This window comes from Argopecten irradians, chromosome 4 (genome assembly GCF_041381155.1).
Source record: "Argopecten irradians isolate NY chromosome 4, Ai_NY, whole genome shotgun sequence".
Lineage (NCBI taxonomy): Eukaryota > Metazoa > Mollusca > Bivalvia > Pectinida > Pectinidae > Argopecten > Argopecten irradians.
In genome coordinates this window covers 40568377-40588928 of record NC_091137.1, presented here as the reverse complement: position 1 = coordinate 40588928, position 20552 = coordinate 40568377, and the positions used below count along the sequence as shown (strand labels likewise).

The window sequence follows — 20552 nt, the reverse complement described above, 5'->3', positions numbered from 1 at the left end:
AACCTTGATATCCAGTTCGTGCTGTAGTCGGGAATTTATATATATTTCATCATACATGAAAAATATCGTTTACCCTGTAAAGATCAAGTTTTACAAAAAACCATTTTGTTTAATGATTTTTTTGTGTGAAATTGTTAATGAATCTAATGGTTAATGTAAATGTTTTAATATAAAGAAAATAGATAGTAATTAACTATTTACATGTATAATATTTTATGATCAATTTCTAATCGCAGGTTGATATTCTCATACATAGGGTTAACTGATAAGGATATTCTCCTACAACATCATCAGATGGTAAAATGAAGACCTGTTGTTGGTTTATTGTGTAATCTGAGGGTCGAACAAGCTTTCCCTTCTTCCCCTGGAACAGATTTTTCCTCCTACGATTGAATTCTTATTTACATCTTTGCTGACCGATTTGAAAGCATTTGGAAAAAAAATTAACGACAAAAACTTCTAATGAAAATACTTTTTTGGAAATGTATTTTCAAAAAAAAAACAACAACAACCACAGTTTGCACATTAACAACAAAAACAGAAGAAATTACTTTCATTCTACGAAAAAATACAAGGTTACCGTAGCATGCAGCGTTACAAAATGAACATCAAAGTACTGTTTTGATGATGCTTTGATGAAATATTTATGTTTTCAAAATTTTTATGACAAGAATGATCTGTCATCTATTCTTACATTGTTGCCGTATAGGTTGCCCATATGCATGGATTAAGGGAAACAGTAGCTGCTACAAATTATTGCTAGGCAGGAAGAATTACGCAGATGCGTTACAATCATGTGCTAACTACAGTTCCCACCTCCTGGTAGTAAACTCAGTAGAAGACGACGAATTTATCAGTGGTGTCATAGGAAACCTCACATTTTATAGCTCGGCGCCGGAATGGACATTCGGACTTCACATGACAGGTTTTTATACAAAGCGTTATTTCTGGGCCAATGGTCAGCGGAGTAACCCGACTGTGAAGGATATAATATCGTCCGGTACTGGAAGGTTGAAACGAGGCCTCTTCCTGTCACCATCTATGATATGGAAAATGGGTGGCAAGACCTCAGAACGAAGCTACATCTGTGAACAGAGTAATGGTATGTATCAGTCAGACCGAAAAATTGATTTTGAAACAGTCTACCGTAATGGTAACTTTTCGTAATTTCAATTATTGCTATATTAACGATATAATCCAATCTTGCTTATAACTGGCATAAAATTTTACTTATCAGCCCATAACGCTGGCGTGACACTGTCCCAAAGTTGGTATGGGATGGACACACGGAAAAGAAATTTGTTTTTATTCGGCGCTATCGTATAATTGCCGGGGAAGTTTCTCGGGCTTCGGAAGGAACTTCGTGAGTGGCACTTAAATGTTTGGCCTACCAAATAATTGCCCGAACACAAAGCGAATGTTAATTTTCTTGTTTAATTCGTGTGTTTAATTTGCCTTTCGTAAGTTCATCGCGAGGACATCCCTGCAATTCGTGTCTTCTTCGTCTTTCCATTGTGTAATTATCGGCGACAATGGACACGTTTATGATCACGAACGCGATACGAAGGAACCACGAATATATCCGTCAATTTTAATAAGGTAACACAACCACGTGAAGCCCTCGTAAGACCGCCGTGAACACATCGTATTATAGTAGGATGGCATCACAGTTAAACTGCGGTGCTGACGAAGACAACGGGGCATGTATAAAATTTAGCACCAGATAATCTTCTTCCGTCATTCGAGGTAACTGCAGAAATGACATCTTATGATGATAATGAATTTAGGAAAAGACAGACACCTGCATTACCTCTATTTGTTCAACTTTGATAACTAACTGAACATCTTTTGCAGGCACTTACCTTGCTGCTGATAAAATTACCTCATTTTGATATTTCCAATCTTTAAAATACATATTTCATCTTAAGATCCTACAATAATTCCAGATTACGCCTGCTTGAGACACTTAACATATTAAAATATTTGTTCAGCAGATTCTAAAAAAGTTTAATTCAACTGAATTAATAAAATGTGTTCTGAACAATCTATCCGTTTGGGCTTTACTGATAATTTATTGTATTAATGCTTACTTCTACTTTTTAAGACAGAGGTAATCGTGCTTTATCACGAAGTGCATAGCCATTGTGTCTTGTTTAATCAGCATTCCAGTGCCCTTCGTTCATCCTTCGTATAAACATCCACATTAAACACGTATTCGCGACTTCGTATTTGTTTCGGGTATTATGGTGTGACCTTCTTTAGGCATAGTATTTTCATCGGAATTAGTGCAGAACGATTTTCGTCAGAAAGTGTGAAGCGGCCATTAAGGTCCAAAATGACGCCGCCGTTTGTAACGTCGGTTCTTATTGGCTAGTTCAACACAAAAAATCTGAGTGTACCTCATGATAAACCGAATTCGTGAATTTACATATTTAGTGCAATTTTTCTGAGCGAAATGTCCTTGATATATTTACTAATAGATTATATTGAAATCAATAAATACATGTCAATGGAGTGCATAAACTGTTCCAGTCTGGATTGTAATAAGCTGTTGCTCATTAGTCATAAACCTGATGCATGACAACGTAACAATCGTATAAGTACACTCTTTATTTGAGTAAGGTGTGAAAATAGGTCATAGACATCGTTTTCAAATCGAGGAAACAGACAAAAATATTCACAGTCAAGCATCTTGATCTCTATCTGCAATCAATCACACTTTGATTATTTTAACTAAGGTCATATTATAGTTCAAACATCCGAACAAGTTGGGATATTTACACACTAGAAACTAACAACATGCAAAATACAGCTCCGTGTCTTCATGTAAAATATTATTATGCCTTTCACATAACATCATAACTGATCGAATTGATACCTATGCTTTACATTTGCTTATTCTTTTGCAGTATTCCATGGCTGTTACCTGTGGTCCAACGTCTCAGTGGCGGTGATAGAGAACGACGCCTACATGACGGTGCAGCAGTGCGTGGAGAGTTGTCGTGGTAACGGTTACTTGTTTGCCATGGTACAGAAGACGGCGTGTTTCTGTGAACACCTACCTCCTCTTGATAAAGATGGTGGTGCGATCTGTTCTGATACGTGTGTGGGCGTTCAGTCATGTGGATCCACCATTGACGATGCGGTATCGGTATATAAAACATGTAAGTATCAATATCTCACTTATTTCGTCTTCTTCTTATTTTTTCTTCTTCTTGTTCTTCTTGTTGTTGTTGTTTCCAATAATTCAGGACCATTATGGTGTCTCTCGGTATCACATTTTATCATTATAAATTTTTCTTTAAAATTTATTTGTAATTCATTCTAAAAGAGTGCATTTCGTTTCATGCTTGTCCACATCGAAATACCAGGATTAGATGTAAAATAATGTTTGAGACATAAAGATCGATGGAAAATTAGTAATCGCATACATCTACATACAGTTTACATATAACATAATCGGTAATATCATTATATTTTCTATATATCTTATTCATACAAAATGTATATATGTTATTCAAAATTAAACCAAATGACAATGTTCTTTTATTGATAAACAAATGTTTGTTCTTGCTTTTACGTCTACGAAATAAAGAACACATGTTTTACATATTCTAATCATTGGTTATATTGACAGGGCTGTATCCATTGTCCAACACGTGCGAGGATCTCTATGACCGTGGAGTGATTCGCTCGGGCACATACTCCATTAATGGAATTGCTACGACTTGCAACTTTTATGGTACAAACAAATTCTAGTTTTTTCAGGTTCATTTATTCATTGCATTTTGCTCATTGTAGTGATTTCTACCTGTAAGTTTAAAATTTGTGACAATATGATCAAAGGTACTCATCTAAATTCTATCAAATAATCTATACGTTTATTTTGATGTAATTATAAATAAACATGGTTTTGAAATGTAGAAAATTAAACCATGTTATGAAGTGCATTTTGGGACTGTGTTCTTTTCTCGTATAAAAATGTTTTACAAAACCTCATTTTAGACTAGCACTCTTTTAGAACATTTCACTATAAAGAAATGTTAAAGAATTTAAATCCTGGATTGTGATATCAACAGACAACACAACCTGTCCTACGTCTGACTGGCTGGGATATAGAGGCAAGTGTTATATGTTCGTTGACCAGGCATTGGATCAAAGCCAGCTATACTCCCATTGCGATAACCTTGGTGGACATCTGTTGACGATCACTAGTGAGTCGGAACACGACTTCTTTCGTATGATTCTCAAAGGTAATGTATAAAAAATTGCCTGCTATATACAACAATAGTCCCGGTTCATAGAATTCTTCTGAAGAAGAGATGATATCATTTACGAAGATTTTGAAAGTTGCCAAATATATCAATCAATTTTAGCATTATGAACTGTAGTTCATCGTAAGGGCATTTGATCTGTTATCTGACAATGGGGTACGTTCCATTTTTTTTTTTTTTTTTTTTTTTTGAAGTTTAGTTGCACTTTCAGCACCTAAGTAATATGAAACAGCCATAACCACAATACGAAATTGACTTAAAGTATTGTTTTATTTATAAAGGTATTGTTTTATTTATAACCTAGTGAGGCTATTGATATAAAAAAACGTAATCATCAACTTGTACGATAACAAATAGCAGTGCATTTTTTTCACTTAATTACTTCTAACATGCTTCATGGTAAACGCTAAAACAATTGACCACCCCAACTCCAAAATCTCCAACTAAAACTATTTCTAAAAATGGATTTAATAATTGTATAAGCTTGTGTTATCTGTTTTTATTGATGTTATTTACAGTTGAAATGTATTTTAATCAATTTGCTGGCTTTCATCTTCAAGGTCATCCGAAGTATGCCCATACTACAATTCGCCTGGGATTAGTTGACGAGTTCGGATTAGGAACCTTTACTTGGGCCACTGGATCCCTTCCAAGTTATTCCCCGCCTCTATCGTCTAATCCATCTCAAAACTCGGTTGTCATGGAATTAACGAATGACGCAGATTATAACTACGTCACGAGTGACGAAGACACAACTACGTATAGTTTCTGCGAACTAAAAAGGCGTGAGTGTTCCTATTAAAGATTTGTTTCTAATGTTGTGATTTATATTTATATGTGATCACCTTTGAAACTTTCATAGAAACACTTGCTTGGCAAATTTAACTTCATTACATCTCTTTGCAATTTGATTAATCTCGGCCTGATCGACTCGCATTATAGATTTAATCTTTTTTATTTGAATATTCTTAGTATCACTGTCTATGTGAATAGAGTAAATCATAAAAATCGATGAAATAATTAGAGGAGTTACCAGTAGGAGGTACAACAAAACCAATGTATTGAGATTAACTAAATTTTAAATTAAAGAACAATAATATTGCTGTTGATAGCAATCTGTTCTCGTGTATATACTTGCATTTTACAAATATCTTACTTTCAGAATACCTAGGGTGTTTCACAACACCGGGAAGTATTCAACCAATTATATCAAAGTACGAAAATATGGATTTAACTTTGTGTAAACAAACCTGTATGGGTAATGTATCTATGGACGGAGTAGCCCTGGTCCAGCGGACTGCATGTTACTGTACAGAATTACCCATACCCACAGCGGCTACGACCAGTGCCTCGTGCAACGTTACGTGTCCTGGAAACTCCTTACAAGTGTGTGGAGGAGATGACGTTGTCAACGCATACTCATTGGGTCTGATATATTTTGTGTCATTCAAAATACAAAAGAGTTAAATCACAAGGAAGGAACTGAAATCAATTTTTTTCCGACACTCAATGATAAATTTAATTTCTTGTTTTTTTTATGAAAAAAAAATACGGTTTCTGGTAAAAGAAACGAAAAATATAAAAAAGGTAAGCATTTGACCGAAATACTATTGTTTGCTTCTGTTCATAGGCAAAATTGCTGGGTTCGCATGATATGTTTTGGCGTTGATATGCTTTACTTATTGTGTTTACACGTAATAATATTACGTTTGCTCGAAATAACTTTTTTCATATTCTTATGTAATGTTATATTTTTTCAGAATATAGTGATGTCGCCCAAAACTGCTCTAGCTTATATAAGGCAGGTGTGTGGAGGAAAGGCACATACCTTATAGGAAATACAACACAGGAATGTGGAGAGACAATGATTGGTAAGAAAACAACCGAGACAATAACAATTAGTGTCGATATGGCATATCCCTCAAGACTTTGATTTCATACTTCGTAGATATGGAGGAAATCATCTTTTCCCATGTCAAATCATGACTTATGAGAAACTAGCTATTTTTTCGTGAAGACATATCAGATGTGAGTGTAGATGACGTAACTACTCTAAAATGTTTTATTTTTCATTTGTTCAACAGACGATACGTTATGTCCCAAAGGATGGTTTGGAAAGCACGGTGCGTGTTATCAGTTTGCTTCAACGGTCGGAATGTCGTATACGGATGCGGAACAGACATGTTTTAACAATGGTGGATATCTGTTTTATCCAAGCTCGACAGGAAAACGTCAAATGTTTAAGGATCTATATCCCTACATATCCGTCACTACTGACGGTATCTGGACGTCCGTCAAAGACGAACTACTGACTTCCTTTAAGAGAACCGGCGATGGTTCGGTGTTTGGTGAGCTGGCTTCATCAAACGACCAGATTTACAGTGTGTTTAACATGACCACTGGTTTAATGGAGTCTTATTCTAATGGCTCATTCGCAGTTATCTGTGAACGATCAGAAGGTAAGTAACATGCGATAATATAAGTCACGCCATTCCATGAAAACCTTGTGGCCTGTTTTATTTTAACATTAATCATAGGCAATGCTCATTTCTACGACTAACATTATATTTTTCTATATGAGAAAAGTCACTTTAAACACAATATTTTTTTAAAGTAAATTATACTGTCAAAGTAGAATTGCTGAGTGAATTTGCGACGCGAATTTTGGATCCTATTCAGGATAATTTGCTTTGTAAAAATAATGTGTTTTATATTGTAATTTAATTATTGTTTTGCACAGAATGCATGCTTACCACAACTTTTACGTTATTGGTGAATTCTTGAAAATACCATTTCCACGAAAGAAATCGTCTTTTCGATAATGATTTGAAAAATGTTATGATATGTATTTGTTAATTTATACAAAATTAATATGTTTTGATGGAATGCAATTAATAACATATGCTGTGGTTTTAAAGTCGGGGTTTCACAGCAACTTCGAAAACAATGAACGTTTCTGCACGACAAAACTTATTTTATGTTATACCAGATCATTGTAATTGTTGCTGCAATGCATGATGGCTATTTTGAACGATCATTCAAAACGAAAAATGTACATTTAATTATAACATTAAAAGTTTTTTTTTTATCTACTCCTTTAGGTTACGTTGGGTGTAAACAAGTCAATCGAATATCTGCTACCGTACTTCCGATATATTTGAGATATGATATAACGGCCACACAATGCATACAGTATTGCCTGAGCTCTAACCTAGCGGTGTATGCTATAGTGTGGAACACTTGGTGTTATTGTTTCGATGAAACATCAGTTTCATTTAATGAATCATACGTCGACAGCTGCGAATCTTGCGTGGGATATAGTGCTCAGCCATGTGGATCAAAAGTCCTAAACGGCGTAGAATCTGTATTTAAGCTCTGTGAGTATCGTTTCAAATGGGCAATAATTCTTGAATTTTCGAAAAGTATATATAAAATTATAATCTTCTTACCCATTTCTTTTGCTGTCTATTATTAATTATATAGTCAGTTACTGACCGCCTGTAAACATAGAAGGTCTGTAAGAATTATATGGGGTGAGGGCGTAGCCCGAGCCTCCTATACTTCTTACAAAGTCGGTTACTGACCCCCTGTAAAGGCATAGAATGTCTCCTTTACTTCTTACATAGTCAGTTACTGACATCCTATACATCTTGGATAGTTAGTTACAGACCCCCTGTAAAGACATAGATGGTCAATAAGATTTATAGGGGGCGAGGGGGTAGCCCAAGCCTCCTATACTTCTTACATAGTCAGTTACTGACCACCTGTAAAGACATTGAAAGTCAATAAGATTTATAAGAGGCGAGGGCGTAGCCGAGCCTCCTATACTTCTTACACAGTTAGTTAATGACCTCCTATATACCTTGCATAGCTAGTTACAAACCACTTGTAAAGACATAGGTCAATAAGATTTATAGGGGGCGAGGGCGTAGCCAGTTACTGATCCCCTGTAAAGGCATAGAGGGTCAGTAAGATTTGGAGGGGGCGAGGGCGTAGCCAGAGCCTCTTATACTTCTAACTGACCCTATATGCCTTTATCGGGGGTCAGTAACAGGCTCTATTACAAATTTATCGCATCTTGGACTATTGATATGTTTTATTAAGTCTTTGATTCCTATTTGTTTTGTCAAAAATCTGAAATCAATTTTGAATCATGCTGGCGAAAGATTCAAACAATCTTTGTTTTTTAAAATAATTTAGGAGTGGCCAGCCTGCATACTTATTTATGTATTTCTTTGCAAATGCACGGTGTGTGGAACATCCTGCAGAATACGTACTGAATAGTTCGTGAATCTACATTAATTTCGACAATCCTAGTGCACAGTAAGTTAGACCTACCTCAATACGACACAAGATTCAACATTTAAGGCCCAATCTCCTTGATCATCTATGCAATCTCTCTTAGATAATCACTAGATATGACGATAAATTGATTGTAGAGTGAGGATGGATCTTTAGGTTCTACGAACTCCTCCATTTGTTTACAATCACAGTCAAGAAAACGCTTGAACTGTTTCGTTTCACTTTCACCGCGTCATCAACTTCCAAACTAGCTTAAGGGAAGCAACTCGTATTTGAAAAATATTTTAAATTTAATTTGAAGTATTAAAACGATTTAAGTTACTTTTGCACAAATATAACAAGTAATATATAGTTTAACGGTAATGAAATGGTGTATTATGTTAAAGAGAAATTGTTTAAATTTTGAAGCGAATGCGAAAGCCGCCATAATGCAACATAGTACAATTTACTTACCCCTTATGAAATATTCGGAGGTCACCACATGACGGCTTTTCACCAATCATTTGGGGACATTTCTGCCCGAGGTACGATAAATGTGTTATGTAACCCATACAATTATTGAAAGCTAGCAATATGTTTCTGAAGTTTTCCTGTCGGTGATCTCACTTTTTAAGGAAAAGTCTTTTTTTAATGTGGACAAGTTTCCTTTCGCAATGACACCCATTTCATTTGTCAATCTCTATGAAAGACGGAGTCATTGAATTAATATTATACCTCATTCTCCTTACCTTGCATCCAAACACACATAGTTTGTAGTGATATTTATCTGACGCTTAATCTTTACATACATATATTGCGTTCTAGCGTACTATGCTACAAACTTGGCCGCAAGCTGTGCACAGATGGTAGATTCTGGTGTTTCGATGTATGGACGGTATAATATTCGACCTCCAAACAATAATCCGATAACTGTGACATGCTTCTGGGAAGGTACGTATATCGAACTGACAACATTTTATATATTCTCAGAAAGTTTTATTTACGTGTTTCAAATTCATTCAAATGGAAACAAATTTCTTAACACACATCATAAGAGGTTGTTATTTGAGCGTCGAGTCTTTGCATGTTATTGGTGTTTTGCTAACATTGCTGCACAAATTCAAAACTTTTGAGGCGAGTTCTGGAAAATTCATACAATTAAAAAATTCCATTATTTCTATAATAATTAACTGGATTGTTTAGCACACTCCAGTTTAACAGATTTTAAGTATAACAAATTTTTATTATTCGGGAACTGAAGACCATTTTCTATTCTTATTTTGGTAAGTTCGTTATCTTATTAACAAATAGATGCATGATATCTCCTGTTTGAAAAGACGTAAAGCAGACCAGGAAGTTGTTTTACATACTATTAATATATTGACATATGCAATCACATGTAATAATGCAAATGTCATTTTTTCTATATATATATATATATATATAAGTCACGACAGTAACATACCAAATCTTTTATAGTGCTAAGCATTCACAGAAGTATCAACAACACGGGTTTTTTTTCTTTCAGTGTTTCATTTTATAGATGTTCCCGGTAATCTCATAACGGCCAGTTCTTATGAAGCACCGTTTATACCGTCTCTAATCAGGTAATGTCAACTTCACAAGAGTCATATTTATGTCGACCAAAACAGCATATAGAATAAATTGAAAAAACTAACTATGTCCAATTGTCTTAAAGATGCTCTACCGCCAACAGGATATAAATGATATTTTACAATTTGAACAATAACTGATGTTATTGTCGATATACATATGTTCAATTAACACAAAACATGATATCAAATTATTTAGAACAAAATTATTTAAGTATTGGTGCATGCACAATATAGGATATTTATTTTTTTTGGAACTCAATTGATAACTCTTTTATAAACATTAAGTATATTGTATTTAGTATAATTAGAAGCTCATTTTTTCAATGGTGGTAATGGTGTAATGTAAGTAGCTTTTATACCTGACGAAAACAGTAATTTGTCTTCTCCTGTTTTTGACAGAGAAGTTATTTGTCAACGGTGTAGTATATTAAAAGGAATTATAATAAAAAATGAAAACGGAAAAACAAAGAGGATGCTTAAACGTGCTTGACCTGTAGTTTCTGTATTTTAGCTTTTATAGAATTACTTTCGCTTATTAAAGACTATTATATACAACTTAAGAATTACCAGTTACTCTCTGCAAAACGCAACCTTGATAACAACTAGCGTTTACAACATATAAATAATGCGTCAGACAAGCTCAGACTTTCCTTAAGAAGGGTCCCTGTATCTGAATTCGTGTTTCCATATAAAGCCGAATAGTACATAGCGTCACTTATCTTAACTGTCGGCCTCCAAGACAAGCGTATTTGATCAGTATAGACACGTTCCGGACAATACAGGTTCAAATAAATACACATTAATAATAAAACTGCCATACAATAACGCTAGAATCGAGGGAATTCGGATTGGCCAAGTAATGGGTTTAATAGGTTAAAGATGCCCCTCCGCTGACAAGTGGTATTTTTTCACAATCAAAAACGGAAGACGATTTAGTATTTTTCTTCAGTTACAAAAGTTACTTACTTTACACCATTACCACCATTGAAAAGTTTGAGCTTCTAATGTTACTTTAAGTTAAAAATAGAAAAAATAATTAATTGCATCCCGAAAAAATTCCTTGGCACTATACCTTATATAGAATGAAGTAATGATTGCTCATGCACCAAAGGCGAAATAAATTATTTTATGTAATTTATGTGTTAATTAGGCATATATTTACACGATTAAACACCAATTATTGTTCAAATGATGAATATCATTTATGCTCTGTCGGCGGTGGAGCATCTTTAAACTTATTCTTATCTGTTTATTTGCTGATGATATTTTTGGATAAAAAGACATATTTAGGTATCAAGAGTTTGTAATTTTAATCGCTTTAAAAAAGTGCCACAAACTTATTTCACAGAGGAACCGAACTGCTCTCCATCTTCAGTCCGGATACTGTGTGGATTCCGGCTGAGGGTGACACGGAGCCTTGGGTACAGCTGGAGTTATCCAATGATTACCTAGTGACTGGCATGTTGGTACAAGGTAAGTGTTAGCAATCTAACTTCCTTAACAACAGTGTAAAATATGAATCAGCAGTAGTATTTCCTTGTCACAGTCAGAAAGGGTAAAAGTAAGAGTAAGTAGGAACGTAAATGACATCTTCTTGTCACAGTAAGTGTGCAAAAGAATTGTTAGTGGTATTTCCTGGTCACATTACTAGTAGGTACGAACCTTAAGTAACATTTCCTGGTCACAGTAGGGATGAGTACGAACCGTTAGTTGCAATTCCTGGTCACAATACGAATGGGTACGAAGCATTAGTGTTTTTTTCCTGGTCACAGTAAGAAATGGTACGAGCCGTTAGTGGCGTTTCCATGTTTCAGTAAGTGTGTACGAATCTTTAGTGACAATTTGAGATTTCGTCCCTACAGTAAGAGTGGGTAGGAATCGTTACTGGCATTTCCCTGTTGCAGTTAGTGAGGATAAAAAGAGTGACATTACCTTGTGACCTGTATGTACATGTATGATAGGAGTTTTTCTTCGTTTTGTATTAATAGTTTTCCCATATCTATTTAATGTTTTAGGTTTGCAGCATAACTTCATTGTATTTCCGTTTCATTTTGTTAATTAGTTCATTATTTCTATATTATTTTCAGGTCGCCCTAACCCTAGTACAAACCAATTCACGAAGACAGTAGAGGTCCGATACACAAGTCTTGTCGATAAAGAATGGAAATCTATCGGTTCCGTGAGTACTTTAAAGCGTAACGAAGTTACTTCGCTTTACATACTGAGATACCATATCTTAGATTATCAAAGTTAATCTCCGTTTACACAATGACATAACAATACCTCAGATTATCAAAGTTATCCCTTTTTAAACACTGAGGTAGCTAAACCTTAAAACGTATCAAATTTACTTCCCTTTAAACACTGAGATAACCAAACCGTATCAAAGTTACCTCCCTTTATAAACATTGAGGTAGCTAAACCATGTTTTACCTTAAAACAACTTGACTAATTTTTCGTTTTTCCAAAAGTTCTTAGCTAACAAAGACAAAGCCAGCGCCATCAATATTTTCTTCCCGGCCCCATTTGTGACGAAAACCGTTCGAGTATACCCGGATGGAACAAGCGTAGCACTCCGAATGGGTTTATTCGGAAATCATATGGCCATGCTCGATTGTAAGTAAATCGTTGTAGATACCTTATTTGTATTCGTATGTATATGATATTCCAATTAATATGGTTCTCTTACACAATAAGAGAGCGAGTCGCACATTCTCTTGATAGATATCGCTAAAATTGCTTTTGCGTTATTGTACTCTTCATAATGAAGTAGGATACATAATGGAAACATCCCTTTTAGATATGATCTGGCTGTCTGTAATCCTCAGAACATGCCAGGACAACTTCTCCTAAACAACTGGATACATTTTTAATGTGATTTTGTAGAAAATGTTTATATAAGTGTTTTAAATGTTGACTAATACGATACATAAAATTCCAAGACATCAGATGTCATTTGGTTACAATGATTTCCAATTAAAACGTCAAAGAGGACATAAATGAAAGTCGCGTATGCATTATTGGTGAGCATATTGCCCATAGTATCAAATGAGTGTTATCGTGTTCACAAGCCTTCCATTGTCTTACGCTTCTAGTATGATATAGTTATCACATTCTAAAACATAATGATTCGCGTTGTGATGTAGTATTCTTTGATGAAAAAGTAGTGAACTGAACACACTTTCTCCAATACTTAATAATTGTTTTTACTCACGAGAAAACCAAAGATAATGATAATCAAGACAACCTGTATAGCTTCCTAAGGTGAGAAACTGACATCTAATTCGGAGCGGATTGGTCTCAAAGAGGATACTTTTATTCGCGACGGGCTGCAATTTGATATATTAACTTAAGAGTTTAACTCCAGCGAACTTAAATATCCACGAATACACTGAAAATGTTAACAAGAATGGTAACATATACAAAAGTATGTATTAGTGTAAAAAATGACAATGAGCGAAAAAGTCTTCAGCGAATACGCATGTAAGAAAAAATCGCGAACTTCTTTCTCTGCACGGAATTATATAACTATACAATGCTGTAAAGATGCTGCAAAGATGCTGCATTTACATGTATTGATAAAAAATATATTGGCCTAAATTGTAAAAACTTAACGCAAGGATAACAAGTTAATTATCATATTTATATAGGTAATAATATGTCTTAATCAAGACCAAAAAATAAACTGGAACGCAAACAATACCTTAATTTGGACATGGATTTTATGATACCTGTCTGAGTTTAATGACTTTTGAAATTATGATCATTTTCCTCATACTTCATAGATCCAGTTTAAATAATCTTCTGTGCCGCAAACTGGTTTACGGGAAGCGTCATAAAAAATTCTGGAAATTTTCAAAACTTTAAATTAAATGCCTGCACATTAATTTTCAAATGTTATTTATTTAGACTCTAGCACATACATGGGATGTTACGCAGTGTTCAACACAAGTTCGCCGGATGTGACGTTGACTGTGTCAGTAGTAAGTGAGGCTGACTGTGTAGTAACATGCGCTGGCACAGTGCCCTTCTACAGTTACGGTAAGCTTTGTTTTCTTTACTTGTATGATATAATAAAACATCATTCAAAATAACAACACTTACATTTAATACAAAGTATTAAGGAAATATTTTGTTTGTTGACATCTCGAGTTAAACATGATGTTCCAGAAGAATCCTGGTCACTTTCAAATGTGAATTGAATAATTCAGTAACGAAGTCATAGACATGATGAAAACTGCTTTTTCAAACGTGCTTCTTTCATGATCAAATTTTAAATTTATTATGCGATAATAAATCTTAATAAACTCTTAAATCTGAAATGAAAATCGAAATGAAAATCGCAAAAATTAAGTAACTACGAACGAAAGATGTTCACAAGAACGAACACCATGTCTTCATAACACAAAGAAAACTTATTTCGCAAAATCTTCATACCGACCATACAACTTTTCAATTGTATTCATTTACCAATAACTGCTTCGTTTTCTAATATCCTTACCTATTTTAGACGCGTTATTGGCTGAATGTAGATGCCATGAAAAAATGAGTTATGGTCAACTCCCACAAAGTGATTGTGACAATGCCGAGCCTTTCGCTGCAGCAGTCCACAGACTTTACGGTAAAGAAATACTCTCCATTTTGACGTTTGAACAATCTATTCCGTTTTTGTATTTTACAGAGCTACCTCACTAACGGGAATTTATCGATTGTGACGTCATTATTTTGTTGCCGAAATTTACGTCGTTTTCTCTGAAAACTATGACGTAATGCTCGCAGATATATGACGTCACAATTAATACCTACATGTAAGGGATGATGATTCTGTAATAATTGTATGTACATTCAGCAGTTGGTAGCTACTTGCAGGATATCATCAGTTATTATGGCAATGCTTCATTTATAGTATATAAAACCTAATATTGTCAAACCCAATTTTGATATCTAACAAACAAATCTATTTTTCCCACCACTATTTCTATTTTCTGTGTAATGAGTTTCTTAATAAAGCAATGTAGACCACCTTATGGAGTCTATGCACAACTTTAAGTACACAATGTTTTATTTAATTGCACTTATGATGTGATGGTATTGAACGATATAGCTGTAAGCTGCGACCCACCTGGAGCCGTACCCGGAAGTACCAATTTGACTACATTTGCCCACGTTCCGGATGTATTTACCGTATCCTCTACTATTTCATACACTTGTGATGCCGGTCATGAGTTCTTCCTGGATAACACTACTTCTAGGAACATCACTTGTGGGGACAACCATGTTTGGGATAGCGATCTGGGCGACTACTGCAGAGGTATGTACCGTCGTCTTCTTACTGTAAAAATATTTCTCTTTCTATTTCTCCAATAAATTAATTCAATATCGATGGATAATTTATCGGTCAGTTACCCAAATCACATTGTTGTAGAAAATCACGGAAGAGATAATTTCGTTACCAAAATCGTGTTATTTTATGTTTGATTATGACGATCTCTACAATTTTTGCTTCCAATTTTGCTATGCTATAAGACATGGTCTACATCGATTATTCCAGCCAAATACCTGCTTGACTTGTGAACCGACTCACTTTTTTACTCACGTTTTTGCATCATAGATATCATGGATGCGGGTAACTATTTACCCTAATCCGTTTACCCTGTGATACGCTATATCACAAGTATTGATGAAACGGCAGCGTCTTCCTGCTTTTTTTTCATATGAAAGTATGCTTACAGTTATTAGCTGTCCTGAATTGGATTTTCCAAACGGCACTGTCAACACAACAGCCACAACCTACAAAACCGTGGTACTGCTGACATGTAACACTGGATACACCATGAGTGGCGCAACAAGTATGCCCATTATATGTCAGGCTGACAAAACCTGGAACAGCAGCGCCATCACCTGTCAAGGTAAGATACTACCGGTCGGCTAGGTAAAGTCCACCTACGTCTGCCAATGGAAGAGACTGTCGCTTGTCTAGGTACGGCATCATATAATATCACTATCGGTCAAGGTAAGACATTATCGTTCCGCTAGCAACAGCCACCAATGTCTGCCAATGTAAGACATTGCCGCTCGTCTAGGTAATAGCAACATCGAATATCATTATCGGTCAAGGTAAGACACTATCGGTCGGCTAGCAACAGCCACCAATGCCTGCCAATGTAAGACATTGCCGCTTGTCTAGGTAATAGCAACATCGAATATCATTATCAGTCAAGGTAAGAATATCGGTCGGCTAGCAACAGCAACCAATGTCTGACAATGTAATATGTACCGGATGAAGTAGGGAACAGAGACATCACGATATGCCGAGGTAATCCACTACAGGTCGTTAGTTAACAGAAACATCTTTATCTGGGACGAGAAATCTATCAAGTCTAGGTGTCTAGGTACGGCATCATATAATATCACTATCGGTCAAGGTAAGACATTATCGTTCGGCTAGCAACAGCCACCAATGTCTGCCAATGTAAAACATTGCCGCTCGTCTAGGTAACAGCATCATCGAATATCACTATCGGTCAAGGTAAGACACTACCGGTCGGCTAGCAAGAGCCACCAATGCCTGTCAATGCAAGATATTGTCGCTCGTCTAGGTAATAGCAACATCGAATATCATTATCGGTCAAGGTAAGAATATCGGTCGGCTAGCAACAGCAACCAATGTCTGACAATGTAATATGTACCGGATGAAGTAGGGAACAGAGACATCACGATATGCCGAGGTAATCCACTGCAGGTCGTTAGTTAACAGAAACATCATTATCTGTGACGAGAAATCTATCAAGTGAGACAATAAAACAGGGAAGAAACGGAATTTAGCGACTTCAGATAGATAGGCTTTAAAATATGCTTTAAATGCTAATGTATATAATGCCAAATAGGCATAAACACTCAAGCGTATGTCAGGTACTCATACATTAAATATTATTAATAATCATCATATCTGCAAGCTAATTCATTGTATTAATTACGATTACAGCGGTAGACTGCGGAACACCACCTTCGATGGCAAACACGGAACTGACTGATAAGGGACACACGTACGGATTGAACGCCACCTACACGTGCCCCAGTCCAATGCGTTTTGCCCCGGATACGTACAGTTTAACGTCTTCGTGTGGTGCCGACGGAAAGTGGGAACCAATAATGGCAGTTTGTACGCGTACGTAAATATCATAACACAACTTTGTCTGTGTACTATATATCAAACTTATCTCCCCATTACATCAAAGGTGTTTTTTATTTTAAAATGTCGACACGTTAATAAATATAATAGTGAATAAAGTTCTATAATGTTATCGACCTTGTGATAAAACCTAATTGTGAATTTCAATGTCATCGCAAGCTATCTCGTCCGTCTATCGACAGAGGGATGTTTTTGTTAATTTGGTATATCATGATGTAGAATACTCGCAGCAAGACATTTTGAATCATTAGAAAGCCGTTAGATTTCAACAAAATTTCGGTAGACTACAACGGCACTACGGTTGTTCTGTCTATATACATTATAACATGTATTTGCTCAACTCAGCACAATCACCAAATGAAAATGTGTTACAAGCGCAATGTACAATGCAAATTCTAAAATGTGCCCTCTGACGAACCACTATAATAATAGATATGGTTTATTCATATTTGGTAGAGGTCGTCTGAATGGGTTTCTGATCGGTTAGAACTAGTTATTGTCAGGTTATGGTCTATTTCATCGGGTTATAATCGGTAAGGTTGGATTGTGGTCGTTTTTGTCTGGTTGTAATTGGTTTGCAGACAATAAGATTGGATTGCAGACAGTTTCATCGACTTGTGTTGGTCGGTTATGTCAGGTTAAAGTCGGTTTGTGGTCAAGTTTATTTGTCTTTAAAACTGGTTCTAGTATGTTACTTCGTTCTCTATATTTGGTGTTTTACAGGTTACAGATGCGGTGACCCCCCGGATGTCAGAAATGCGATTTCAGCAGTTGATAACACAACAGCTACATACAGCTGTGTCAGTCATTACCAGTTCCCAGGCGGTAGTAGCGTTAAAGCCATCACATGTAACAGCAGCTTCATATGGGAGTCCATCCCTGACTGTATCTATAACGGTAGGTTACCCTGTTTACATAGTCTGTCGATCATTCTATAGTTCAATACTATGTTAAAACTGCCTTATAGCATGTTACATATGTAATACCAGTAACTGTGTTACTAAATGTTTCTTTTTCCTCAATGAAGCCACGCGGCTGACAGCCGATTCAGTGAATTTTTGTCAGCAATTTATTCGTTATTCAGTAAAACGTATATAGACATCATTTAAACACTTGAAAATCGCAGAAAACATGCTTACATCGTATTTCGTTATTCAGTTTGAATAACGAATCCGGTGCCAGCACCAGATTCGTTATTCGAATTCCGAATCCCGGCGATTCGTTATTCAATCTCAAAACAATTTATCGAGGTATTAAGTTTTTTTGAGGTTGTGAAATTTTGTTTCGATCTGTTTTTTATGTCTTGAAATTGTTATTTATTGGTTCATTTTTGAATCCCGAATAAGGTGCTGGCACCGGATTCGTTATTCGAATCCCGAATCTCGAATACGGTGCTACCTTCTCGTTGCCATGTTGAAAAATAACGTTTACAGGATTTCAGCGTGAGACCGACAGTTGAAAAGAAGAATATGTTATAATTGTGTTTGGTACATTCTGTTTCAGGTACCCTGGTTACCAAAAAGCTAGCCGAAATATCATTTGTCGACACCAAACTTCGCCAAAACAACTCGTCCCTTTTGGACGTGATACGTGGTGATAGTACAATAGACTGTAGTGACAGGTGTCTAAGGAACAGTCTGTGTCAAGCGTTTAACTACAACAAACAACTGACAGACGCTAACTGCAAGCTGTTTACTGAAACTTCAGACACGGACATTTTCCTGGTTTCCACAGACTGGATGTATTTTGAAGTTAATGACATTGAATTATTTCCTTAGAAAGATAGGGGTTAATGCAAGCATGAGGCTGGATTGACTGTTGAATCATGAAGTATATTGTTGTGAGCATTAGTTTAAGTATAGGTCATTATAACATGATGCCATCACATCTCATTGGAACTCATTACAATAGTCATTTGTGTATAGTCTAAAACATAGCCAATGCATCAAGGTAGTCGTATTCTGTATTTGCAGTTACAGTTATCTGCACTTGCGGGTAGGTATTGATTGTGACGTCAGGTGTTTGGGGGCAGAACGTCATAATTTTAAGAGTAAACGATGTGAATTTCGCACACAATATTGACTTCACAACAAATACCTGCCCGCAAGGGAGGCAACTCTGTAAAATGCAAAAATATAATGTTTTTCAGTACGAGAAGTCCGAGAGAAGTTTTCAAATGCTTCTCGCAACAATTTATAATTGGCACCCGCCACATACATCTAGATGGGAATTCGGATTACTTAAAACCAGAATCAAGGCGCGTTGCGACAACGACCAACAGGATGTGATAAGAAACATCGACTCTGAACCTATTTTTTAGTGATATAGCGGAGTCTGTCTATAGATAGTATAACTAAAGACTCTGGCCCATAAACACATCATTGGGACTGACTGAACGGTGTGAAAATTGCCGCTTATTTCATTTAATAAATCTCCATGACTGTATCCACACGTTAAAAATTAATTAAATGCAAATTTGAACAAATGATGAATTTAACTAGATTTACAGCCCGAAAATTTCATATCACGAATAGTTTTAAAGGCTGCTTTAGCAAAAAATTCCGCATACAGTTAACAGTATTTAGAAGTGGAAGTTTACTTGTTTGATGAGAATGTTCCATAAATTTTAAGATTACCTCTTGATTTGTTTAGTTTATCTGAATATGTTGTTGACATTCATAAAATATTTTATCTCAAACATGTCTTCTACAAAAAAATAGATATTAGAAATGGCATTGAATGTTTTAAAAGGCAATGCATGTGTGATCCCTATCAATACAGAATATCATTCCGTCGCTGTCTAAAAACTATAAACATTCCAATCGTGTTTCATAATAGACATTAGAAAGAATATCATACTTTTCCAAAGTTTTATTTGGTATTAAATCATATGTTTATGTTTAATGGTTTACAAAAAACGAAATATTTACATTGTATATATCATGAATAATAAATGTTTGGCAATGCGATCTGCTGAAAGCAACTTATTAAAACATCATATTGTTTATTTTTAGCCCACCAGATGGTGGGCTAATCAAATCGCCGTTCGTCCGTTGTCCGTCCGTTAACAATTCTTGTTACCGCTATTTCTCAGAAAGTACTGAAGGAATCTGTCTCATATTTCTTATGCAGGTTTACCTTAATTATGCGTAAAGCATTTTGGGAGCGATTGATCAACAACATTGCCGA

At 35.6% G+C, this 20552-nt stretch overlaps 1 protein-coding gene across 1 annotated transcript in view; it reads left to right on the top strand.

Annotated features, from left to right (window-relative positions):
* The window catches only part of LOC138321664 (uncharacterized), a 36761-nt gene extending 16346 nt beyond the window's left edge, over window positions 1–20415 (top strand). The window contains exons 14-34 of the mRNA XM_069265496.1: window positions 710–1102; window positions 2910–3164; window positions 3638–3742; window positions 4080–4253; window positions 4835–5059; window positions 5437–5700; window positions 6035–6145; window positions 6359–6733; window positions 7376–7651; window positions 9381–9506; window positions 10084–10162; window positions 11520–11644; window positions 12259–12350; window positions 12643–12787; window positions 14081–14212; window positions 14682–14792; window positions 15276–15482; window positions 15904–16080; window positions 17157–17339; window positions 18087–18260; window positions 18867–20415. Of these exons, the coding sequence (XP_069121597.1) occupies window positions 710–1102; window positions 2910–3164; window positions 3638–3742; window positions 4080–4253; window positions 4835–5059; window positions 5437–5700; window positions 6035–6145; window positions 6359–6733; window positions 7376–7651; window positions 9381–9506; window positions 10084–10162; window positions 11520–11644; window positions 12259–12350; window positions 12643–12787; window positions 14081–14212; window positions 14682–14792; window positions 15276–15482; window positions 15904–16080; window positions 17157–17339; window positions 18087–18260; window positions 18867–19141 (4004 nt within the window). The 3' untranslated portion in view covers window positions 19142–20415. The remainder of the gene's footprint in view (window positions 1–709; window positions 1103–2909; window positions 3165–3637; window positions 3743–4079; window positions 4254–4834; window positions 5060–5436; window positions 5701–6034; window positions 6146–6358; window positions 6734–7375; window positions 7652–9380; window positions 9507–10083; window positions 10163–11519; window positions 11645–12258; window positions 12351–12642; window positions 12788–14080; window positions 14213–14681; window positions 14793–15275; window positions 15483–15903; window positions 16081–17156; window positions 17340–18086; window positions 18261–18866) is intronic.
* Window positions 20416–20552: the final 137 nt, after the last annotated feature.